At 34.9% G+C, this 11,765-nt stretch overlaps 2 protein-coding genes across 2 annotated transcripts; both read left to right on the top strand.

The window, feature by feature from the left end:
• Positions 1–1,937: 1,937 nt before the first annotated feature.
• Positions 1,938–2,873, top strand: LOC105820407 (olfactory receptor 5L1-like). Its single transcript, XM_012656882.1, has one exon. It carries the CDS (start codon positions 1,938–1,940, stop codon positions 2,871–2,873), a length of 936 nt encoding a protein of 311 aa, XP_012512336.1.
• Positions 2,874–7,811: 4,938 nt separating this feature from the next.
• Positions 7,812–8,768, top strand: LOC105820381 (olfactory receptor 5D16). Its single transcript, XM_012656856.1, has one exon. The coding sequence runs from the start codon at positions 7,812–7,814 to the stop codon at positions 8,766–8,768; it is 957 nt and encodes a 318-aa protein (XP_012512310.1).
• Positions 8,769–11,765: the final 2,997 nt, after the last annotated feature.

The raw sequence follows: 11,765 nt of genomic DNA, 5'->3' as shown, positions 1-11,765 counted from the left end.
CTTTTACTTTTTTTTTTTATTTCAGCATATTATGGGGGTACAGATGTTTAGGTTACGTATGTTGCCCTTGGCCCCCCCCCCCCCCCCGCCGCCTAAGTCCAAGTTTCAAATATGTCCATCCTTCGGGTGGTGCGCATTGCACTCTTTGTGCATGCATATACCTGTTTTGTTGTGTGTGTCCCCCCCCCCCGCCGCCTAAGTCCGAGTTTCAAATATGTCCATCCTTCGGGTGGTGCGCATTGCACTCTTTGTGCATGCATATACCTGTTTTGTTGTGTGTGTCCAGGGGAGGGGTTGTGGGGTGGGGACCCTCGTGAGTATAGCCGACCATTTAGCAGCATCCTCACTAGGTGTCAGTATTAACCGCTCCCTGTTGTGACAACCAAAAATGTCTCCAGACATTGACAAATATCCTGTAGGAATCAGAGTCACCCCTGGAAAAGACACGCCGCTCTATGGACAACTAACTTCCTGATTTGTCATGTTTAGATTTGAAAACAGGAAAGGGCTTTCAAAATTAAAAACTGCTTTGACCTCAGGGAAAGACAAATAACTCACTTTTCCTCATCATTTGATGAGAGAAAACCATATCATCAGAACAATTGCATGTTTGCAGCTAGGATTTCATAATATACATATCCTGCACATCTTTGAAATCAGTTGAAGAATGGAAAAAATACCAGGCTGTCTTGGTCTCTAGTCCAGTTATTTTTCCTCCAGCAATAGCTGACTGGTGCCTCTACAGTCTCATAGGCATCTACCAAAGGTTGGGAAAAGAGAGAATAAATAAGGGGTATCTTATAGTCTCTTTGAATTTATTACGTTCAAAGGCCTGGCAGGTATGGGTCCCTCATTAGAAAAAAAATTCTACCTTTGTCCCCACTCCACCACATAATTCTTACATTTGTGAAAATTCAGGCAATTTATAGATTCCTTTGATAAACAATAGGAATAAAATATTTATGTCCATGGATGCTATAAGGACTAACTATGTAATGCAGCTTACATGTGTGTGTGTGTATTGTCTGTACTATATGGCTGACTGTTTTTTAGGTTCTGTCTTATCACAGTAATTTTTCATGTCATTAAAATGATTTTATTACCTGCATATTTTTCATCACATATATGCTGTAATTTCGATCATTTCCCTCTTGTTTGACACATTATTTCCAAGTTTTAGTGCCATAAATAATGCTGCTGTGTAGCAGCACACACTTAACAATAATTCCATATAGGCATCTTTGATCAATTCTTCAAATAGATTCAAAGCAGTATGTTCATTTATGAAGTATATCTTTTTAAGGCTAAAGAGTCATAGGTACAATAATGTATACAAGAGTATCAATTCCCGGAACCATGGCTGATACTGAAGAGTGTAATTAACTGGAGTGCTACGCAAATGTTATAGAGGTAATGCCAAGACAGAGTATAAAAACTACTTTCTCCATCTAAAATATAACAGCAAAATATGAGCACTTGTGGGTTAACAATCTTAAATAAGAATATCTCTCATTACTTCAGTGGGAAATTCAGAGAACGGTACTATATATTTTAAATATTATTTCCTGGGATCCAAATGTGGAGTCTGTGATGAAAAAGGCATTTGAATTTCACAGAGCAATAAAGCTAATTAAATAATAGTCTCACCTCTTTTCCAGTGATTCAGTGACAGGCTCTCAATTATGAAAAACTTATTATAAGAATCATATCAGTTCATATAAATGTTAATATTTTAATTTGATCTCAGAACTGTGAGTTTTATGCATCCATAGTATACAATGTCTGATTTTCCCTAAACTTCACCAAAGTCCTATTCTTGTTGATAAAATTAAATGTACAACTTCTGATGCCTTTTTATAGGAGAGACCCTATTTTGGATCATATAACAGAGAATGACTTTGAAGGATTTTTCCTCCAATCCCAACTAATGTTGACACATGGGCAAGGAAAACTGCACCAGTGTGACGGAGTTCATTCTCCTTGGATTGTCAGATGCCCCTGAGCTGCGAGCTTTCCTACTACTCATGTTCCTTCTTATCTATGGAGTCACAGTTTTGGCCAACCTGGGTATGACAGCACTGATTCACGTGAGCTCTGGGCTTCATACTCCAATGTATTTTTTCCTCAGCCACTTATCCTTTATAGATTTCTGCTACTCCTCAATCATCGTGCCAAAGATGTTGGCTAATATCCTCAACAAAGACAAATCCATCTCCTTCCTGGGATGCATGATGCAATTCTACTTGTTTTGCACATGCGTGGTCACTGAGGTCTTCCTGCTGGCTGTGATGGCCTATGACCGCTTTGTGGCCATCTGTAATCCACTGCTGTATATGGTCACCATGTCTCAGAAACTCTGTGTGGAGCTGGTATCTTGCTGCTACTTCTGTGGAACACTGTGTTCTCTAATCCACCTGTGCTTAGCCCTTGAGATCCCATCTTATAGATCGAATGTGATTAACCACTTCTTCTGTGATCTACCCCCTCTCTTAAGACTTGCTTGCTCTGATGTCACTGTGAATGCGGTGTTGCTGTTCATTGTGGCCAGTTTCAATGAAGTCATTACCATAGTGATCATCCTCACTTCCTACTTGTTTATTCTCATCACCATCCTGAGGATGCGCTCTGCAGAGGGAAAGCGCAAAGCTTTCTCCACCTGTGCCTCCCACCTCACGGCCACTGTGGTCTTCCATGGAACAATCCTTTCCATTTACTGCCGGCCCAATTCTGGTTCCAGTGGGGATGCTGACAAAGTGGCCACAGTGTTCTACACTGTAGTGATTCCCATGCTGAACCCTCTGATCTACAGCCTGAGGAACAGGGATGTAAAGGAAGCTCTCAGGAAAGTGCTGGGCTCCAAAATATATTCATAGAGGATATTTTATTAGCAGGGTTCAGGATTCCTAAGTGTAGGAGGGCTGCAGTGTTAGACTTGAGAGCAAATTAAGGAAACTTTGTAGTTGTGAGCAAGTCTTTTTGATTCATTTATCTTTGTGCTTTTTAAATTTAAAAGAGATATTAAACATGCTTCAAAGTTGAAAATATGAGTGAATTCAATTTCAACGATAACATTTATTTTGAAATACTCCTTTCAGAAGAGTAGATCACATTTTATTTTTAATGTATGCCTTCACATTAATGATGGTCCTATTATTAATCATATAGAAGATAACACTATTTCCAAGTCTCAGAAATGCTGCTTCTGAAATACTCCTCACCACATACTTTTCTTCTTCGTGTCCATTAGCATTTCATAATTCACTTATTACAAGACTTACCATCATTAAACATTCCCACAATAAATAAAAATTGATAATTAAGCTATGACATGATAACTTCTGTACTATGAATGGTAAGATATACACAATCACAGAGAAGTTATAATATTAATAGATGCAAGTGTGTCTTAGAATCGATTAAATATGATATGGACTAAAATGCCGATGCTCTTTGCTAGAATTCTGTCAGGAAAGAGAACACTGGGGTCCATGTTATCATATGTTTTCAATTTAATTTCCATAGCATAGCATAGCATATTTGATCCTTATAACAAAGGTCTAAGGTCATAGCACAGAGTGTCCAGGATCCACACTCTAGCTGGAGGGAAAGCCATGTAAATGCATAAACAGATAACTACAGCACACTGTGGCCAGAGCACTAATGAAACAAATGCTGATTCACTGAAGTGGTGACCATCAGAGAAAAATGGACTTGGTCTGGTGGAGTCAGAAAATGTTTCACGGAAGGTTTCACAACTCAGCAGTGTTTTGATGTATGAATAAGCTAAATGGTGAGTTAACTATAGACAAGTTGATGTGACATAACACAAATGCGCGGATGTGTAAAACAAGATAGATATTGATATTTATGGAGACTAAAATTTGTACAGAAAAGTGAGGGAGAATAAGTCTAGTACAGTAGCCTTTGGATGACATTTTTAGGAACATGGAAATGCACATACAAGAGATTGGGAGTCACTCAAATTTACAAACAGGAGAATTATTTGGTCATTATAGCTTTTTAAATTGAATTTTCATAGCATAGTCAAGACTTTCCAGTTCATGACTATTTGATCCTTACACTAAAGGCCTAAAAATAAACTAAAATTTATTTATTTTAGTTTAGTTTACACTTATTTGATGTACTTAATTTTTTTGAATAAGTGATACATTCACATGATCTACTTCTCTTCTTTTATCTCAGCCATGCGAAAAATACCTAGTATGGGCATCCAGAGATATTTCATGCATTTTCAAAAAATATATAAATATAAGTTGATTTATTTTGTAAAGAGTTATGTTAAGGTCAGTGCAGCAGACATATATGAAGATGAATTTATAGGCATAAAGACCAATTTGGAGTCTATTGAACAGTACAACCGTTAGATAATAATAGGACCTAAAGAATTGTCAGTGGTGATGAAGAAGATAATCAAGAATTTCATGGAAATGTGGCATTTGAAGGGATTTCAGAGTCTGAATGGCTTGATGACAGTTGTATGATCAATCAGAAGCAAAGAAAAATTTCACAGTAGACATTATATTTGCTTACAGGATATTTGGGATGTTGGCAATAACTTTAAACATTCTAATATACTGGTTCTAGCCAGATGTAACTGCTTCTGGGGACACCGAGAAACTAATTCCAAACATTTGTAGTCCTGTCCTCAGTATATACGAAGAGATGCTCTGCAACTAATATCCCTGGCAGGAATATAACGGAGTAGCCCAGACACCTGAAGACAGAATCTCCCTCCTTCTCTAAGGTGATTAACAAGGGGAAAGTTAGGCTTTGCAAAGACCAGGGGCATGGCAGATATTTAAGAAATAGTTGTTGAGTAAAGAAAAAAGATAATTCCTGCTATAATTTGTTATTACACCCACAAAGAAAGGGAGATTATGGGAATGATCAGGAAGCACAGGGAGAGGACATTTAAACTTTTAAGTTAACTTTTATATAAAATGCGTCTAAAGCTGCTAGTATTTTCCTTCAGGTTTTCCATGAAACCAGAATTACATCAGAAAAGAATATTTAATTTTAATTGCTTGTTTTGAGGCCCCTGGGAATTAGGTAAACAATTTTTTCTATATCAAAATGCCACTGGGAGTGACAGTAGAAATAAAAGTCTTAGCATCTCCCCCAAATACGCTCTCCAGAGGCAGGAGGGGGCTGCCTTTTCCACCAGCAGGTTTGTGTGTAAGTCTGAGAAAACAGATATTCTTTTCTATGTAAGGTATATAGAAGATGCCTTAGGTTTTGTGGTTTCTGCATGGGAAACATAATTTGGGGGATAGTTCAAGTCACTGTAGACAGTATGTATCTGGACATCTGGGGAACAGGAAGTGTACTCTTTCTACACTTGGTATAGAGCTTTGTTTAGAGGGCCTGGCTTAGCTGATTTTCTTGGTGGTATTGACCTGAACAGCTGTTTCCTGGGAATTGGAGAATAGAAGGTCCCTAAGAGTTTTCAGCAATATATACCCCCTTGCTTCTGTAAATTTTTAGAAGAGTTGTATAAGACAGATAAGTATTTAAATAAAAATAAATTAAAAAGCATAAAATGAACCTTCTGGAGAAACACCATAATGATGACTCAATCTGAATAAGATTGTAGATCAAGGGAAAAAATGCTGGCTCATGAGGGCAAAAAGAAAAAGAAAATGAGAAGATATTTTAAGGAAAAAGATTTTAGATACCACATTGCCTGGATTGGATTCAAAGATAATACAAATTGTTTAATCCATATAATAGTGAACCGTGATATTTAAATTGCGCATTAGTCTTAAGTAAATTAGAACAGAAGAAACATTGCAATCTATTAGAATGAAGGGAATAAAGCAGTAGCTCTTAACTACAGAAAATTATGCGTTCCCTAATCCTGCTCCTAAAGGGGACATTTGACAATGTCTGGAGACATTTTTGATTTTCACATCTGAGGTTGGGGACAGTGAGGCTCTCATCCAGTGGATAGAAACCAGAGATGCTGCTATACATGCTACACTTCACAGGGTAGCTTCCCATAGTGAAGAATAATCCAGCATGAAAATATCAATACTGCTGAAGTTTAGAAACCCTGAAATAGAGCAATAAGGATGAGCTTTATGATAGGATTGACTGGAAAATATTGCCTTCTCCTTGGTCCTTAAATCCTTGGACATATGAACATGTAGCACCATGGAGAATTATCAGTGTTGCATGTGACCTAAGATCTTTAGTGCTGGGACATTTCGAACATATTTCTTGGATGGAAGAATCAGAGATGACCTTACGTCTTACAACAATTTGCATAAAAGGTCTTCATTATAAGGGGATATGATGCAGGGGATTCTTGGTATGAGTAACTTACAGTACTAAAACAAGGAAAGTTCCAGGTGAACCAGGATGTGTTGGTTACTGTAAGATTCTGAGTTGTTCTGGATATAGGGTTGCCAGATTTAGCAAACAAAAATACAGGATGCCAAATTAGATTTCAAGTTCAGATAAACAAATAATATTTTTACTATGATTATGTACTATGAAATATTTCAGACATACTTATAGGAAACAATTCATTATCTATTTAGGATTCAGATTTAACTAAGGCCCTGCATTTTATCTGACAACGCTACCTGGGCATAAATTTGAAAAACCCCACCATTCTCTTTGTATTAAAAATTCCTTTCTCATGGATGTCTTAGGAGTGTGATGACATCGTAAGATTCTCCTTCCTATTCTTGACAGGTAATAAAGGGACATAATGAATTGTTCTAGCTGACTTAAAGGGAAATGAGAGAAAGGCCTAGAAAAAGAAAGTGTCTTTGTCAAGCTTTATGGGTTTTTAATAATACTTATTTCTGAATGGGGCCATTTTTGTAACTTCCATTCTCTCTGTTTCATCTTGATACAGATATTGAGAACATCTCTGAAGTCCTCATCATTTCCACTGAACTGATTTCCATAGTTTATAATCTAAAGATTGTCTGAAAGGCGGTCAAAAGAATTACAAAGTGAAGTATGAAAATGTGATTGTTACAAAATAAAATGTTAAGATCTCTATGTGTAATGAAAGACTGACACAGAGGACTGGATATATGACTAAGAGAGTCAAGGACACTGGGTTCATTGATCATCCAATATGTATATGTCATTGGGCAAGCTATAACTTCTTCAAACTTCTATTTACTCATCTGTAGAATAAAGCTGTTCAATTGATAGTCATTGTTGAAAAAACATAAAATATTGTTGACTTTTGTTTGATCTATTTAGTCAAAAAGAGGAATAATAATTAAAATGGTAAACTAATAATTAACCATGGATATAAATGATAATTATAGGACTACTCTTTCACTAGATCATAATATATGCACATATTATTACATGAACAATAGTTATAATTATAGAGGCTATTTCAGATGCTTCCACTTTTCCTCAGTAAATATAGTACTAAAATAACAAGTTACTTCATTTTGCTAGACTTTTCTTTGCAGAATTCCTAAAATTCAGTGAGATTTTAGTGTCCTACATGAGGGTTTGATTGCATGTTAGCATCCAAATTGCTTGAGTTAATAATTATTACACTTGTTTGTTTTTAAAGTTATATTAAGAACATGAGCAGAACTAATTTTACAATTTTTGAGAAACTGATATTTATTTGATAATCTATTTCTGAAACTCTGGTTCCTCCTGTCATGATGCTTTTAGCAGGACAATAACAGAGAATTATTTGTCTCACCTTATATTCTGCAAAGGGGATAGTTAAGCATGCTTTATGTGTCAATCACTTTCCATATTTTATTTCCAACATTGATTTTCAGATTGCCCCAAAGGGAAACATGTTTCTGACAGAGAGAAATATAACTTCTGAGGCCACATTCGCCCTCCTGGGCTTCTCAGATTACCCAGATCTGTGGGTTCCCCTCTTCTTTGTATTTCTGGCAGTCTACACCTTCAGCGTGGTGGGGAATCTTGGGATGATTATGATCATCAAAATTAACCCAAAATTGCATACCCCCATGTACTTTTTCCTCAGCCACCTCTCCTTTGTGGATTTCTGCTATTCCTCAATCATTGCTCCCAAGATGCTGGTGAACCTGGTTGTACAAGACAGAACCATTTCATTCTCGGGGTGTATGGTGCAATTTTTTTTGTTTTGCACCTTTGTGGTGACCGAATTAATTCTATTTGCTGTGATGGCCTACGATCGCTTTGTGGCCATTTGCAATCCCCTGCTCTACACGGTTGCCATGTCCCAGAAACTCTGTGCCTTGCTGGTGGTTGGATCATACGTGTGGGGTGTAATATGTTCCTTGACACTCACATGCTCTGCTTTAAAGTTATCTTTTCGGGGTTTCAACACAATCAATCACTTCTTCTGTGAGTTATCCTCCCTGATATCGCTCTCTTGCTCTGATTCTTATCTCAGCCAGTTGCTTCTTTTCATTGTTGCCACTTTTAATGAGATAATCACACTATTCATTATTCTCATGTCTTATGTGTTCATCGTTGTCACCACCCTGAAGATGCATTCAGCCAGCGGGCACCGCAAAGTCTTCTCCACCTGTGCCTCCCACCTGACTGCCATCACCATCTTCCATGGCACCATCCTCTTCCTCTACTGTGTGCCCAACTCCAAAAACTCCAGGCACACGGTCAAAGTGGCATCTGTGTTTTACACAGTGGTGATTCCCATGCTGAATCCGCTGATCTACAGTCTGAGAAATAAAGACGTCAAGGATACAGTTAGAAAGATAATGAACACAAATTTTTTTTCTGTTGAATGTATGTGCTAGTATACATTTTATTTGGTTATTTCACAACTTCTTATGTTTTTTGAATGGACGGTGCATCAAGAGTTCATTTTAAAAAAAACTTAAATTTTCAAAAATCAAATTGTATAATGGGATGACTCTGAGTTTTCAGTCAGAGAGACTATTCTTGGCTCAGCTTGTATAAACAAGACAGGATTGATTGACCTTGACTTTAGTTTTTGTCTACAAAGTGATATAAAATGATTTATTTCATAAGGTGTTATGTGGTGCAAATGAAAATGTAGACAATATATCTGACATATTATAGATGTGCAATATAGGCTAGTTCTCTCATCCTTTCTTTCCTGGTAACTGATAGGTATAGGTGCTAATTAAACAATCAATTTTGTATTATAAATTTAATGAAATAAATGGTGTTTAGGAAAAAATAGACCACCATTTAGGACCTCAAAATCCAGTGGTGTTGGTAAATATCATAATAGGATTTGCAGGGAGAGTACTTCATATCTATTCGGCTATATAAAAGGTATTACTTTATAATTATGTGCGATTTTAATTTGGCCTTAGAGGATGGACAGATTTTTAAGAGAAACAAAGGGGCAAGACAGAAGTCTTAGTCAGGAGTAAAGCACATGAACAATGTTCAGGGGGCGATTCTGTTAAGTTTAAGTCAATGCTTGAATAAATATTTTAAGGGACAATTTTATACTATATACTTGCAAGGTAGATTTCTAGGGGCTCAAAGGAATGCACAATTGAATATGATGTTGCTACTATTCTAAATTATTTCAGAAAAGAGTTCTAGTGTGGAGGACGAAAGGGTTTATACAAGGTTTAGAAATAGTAGATTGCTTCTTGGAATATGGAGAACAAAAATAGGATGGTATGTTCACTTTCAATGTTTATGATTCTTTTCCATAATCTATTAATCAGAATAAATATTCATAGGTCAGGTTGAACAAGGGTATATGACAATTGTATTCATCAGGACTCTTTAGACAGTCTTCAAAAAACAATTGGATGAAGTTGTTATAAATATTGAGAGCTAATTGCCCTGCTTATGCTCGAATGTTGCTTTAAACTAACTGTCATTTTAAATTATAATTTAAACAAAGAAATAAAGATCAAGATTATTGTGTATAGCAGGGAGGTTTGATATTCCTTTAATAAATATAATATTTATTATAGAAAGTCCTCACTCATACAGAGAGGTATCTAATTTGGAAATTTTATAATATAATATTCACCTTTTCTCTCATCTTATCTATCATATATTTTACTTGAATTACTTATAAACAGTCTTCCTGTGTTCTATATTCTTTGCATCTTTGGATAAAATTCCAAATTAAGTCCGAAAACTATTGAAAGAAGAAGTTCTGTCTGTTTTGGAAGGTAAAATGAAAACTGGTCAACATTTTATACTGGCTGAGTGAAATAATTTGCATCAGTTATGTGATTATAAAGTTATCATGATGAATTAAAATCACTTTTTTAAAGTTAATATTTGGATATGTAATATTAGCCAACATTATTTATATATTCACAGATAAATTGCTGCCACTACATACTGTCATCTAATTGATCTTTAACTTACCTGAAACAACATTAGTAACATAGTAGAAAAGTTATATTAATCTTGATTGGAATCAATGATGAATAATCAATTTTCAAAGTATAAATTTTTATATGTCTTTCCTTAGTTAGGAAAGGATGATTACATTTTTGGGAAGCTTAAGAAATACAATCTCCTAAATTTCTATTCTGAGGAATTGGAGAAACATACTGTTTAAGGGCGCTGGTCCATTACTTAAAATTAGTGGGAGACATAATCAAGACAATAATTTGGGGGCTGAACCAAATAAATACTGTTGTAAAATTTCATATTCTTCATTATTTAAATTTAAATTTCAAAATATCTTGGTAGCTCCTATACCTGCAAGTACAGCATAATTTATATTAGCTTTATTCAATTATTTTATTCATGTGCCTCTTAAAAGATTTAATTTTGAAAATCTACATAATTGTTAGAATTCTTAGTTCACTTCAAAAATAAATTATTGTAAATTAAATGAAGAAGAAAAAATTATAATTTTGGTGCATACCCTGATTATCTGATGTCCACTATGATTAATTTGAATTACATATATCATCAGAATTCATATCATTTCATTTGTCCCTGAACTCACACTGAAATTCTATTTACTCTCCAGAATTGTGTCTTTTATTAATCATGTGACTATTTACTTTGCAATGAAAATTTTATGTAAATTGACCTTTAATTCATGTGGTAATAAAACTTCATGTGAATTTTATCTACATTAAATAATATTACAACAATCATTACCCCATTCCTATTCAATAACAAATATATTACAAATTTTCACAAACAATTCAAAAATAAACTATAAAATATCAATAGAAATGCATCTTTTAATTGCATGTATTGAGATGAATTTTACTTTTTCTTTTTTTCAATTAGCATAATTATCCATGAGTAATATTTTTATTGCTGAAATAACACAGGTTTCAGAATCCTTAAACTTGATAACATAATAATATTATTGTATATTTCAAAATAGCTAGAAGAGAATATTTGAATGTTCTCAGCATAAAGAATAGGTAAACATTTAAAGTGATGGATATACCAATTACCCTGATTTGGTCATTACACATTTTATGAGTGCATGAAAATATCACATGTACCCTGAAAAAAATATATCTCAATTATTTAGCAATAAAAAGGTTAATAAACAGATGGAAAGAGAATTGTGGGTTTTTTGTAATAGCAATGCCAGTCAATATCTTTTAGCATCACCCACATGATATGTCAAAATCCTTATGAGTTCTTATCATCCATGACCATTTTACTAATTGACTTATATGATTGTATCCCTTTTATTTGTTGATAAAGGCATGCTTGGTAATATTATTTTCAAATGGACTTGATATTCAGTTATTAGAGAAGTTCACTTTCTCAGTTTTAGAGAAGTTTATAAAATACCATTCGATCCGGCAATA

The sequence above is a fragment of the Propithecus coquereli genome, unplaced genomic scaffold (assembly GCF_000956105.1).
Source record: "Propithecus coquereli isolate 6110/MARCELLA unplaced genomic scaffold, Pcoq_1.0 Scaffold522, whole genome shotgun sequence".
Lineage (NCBI taxonomy): Eukaryota > Metazoa > Chordata > Mammalia > Primates > Indriidae > Propithecus > Propithecus coquereli.
Note: the sequence above shows the minus strand (reverse complement) of the source record. Positions and strands in the feature narration are given on the sequence as shown.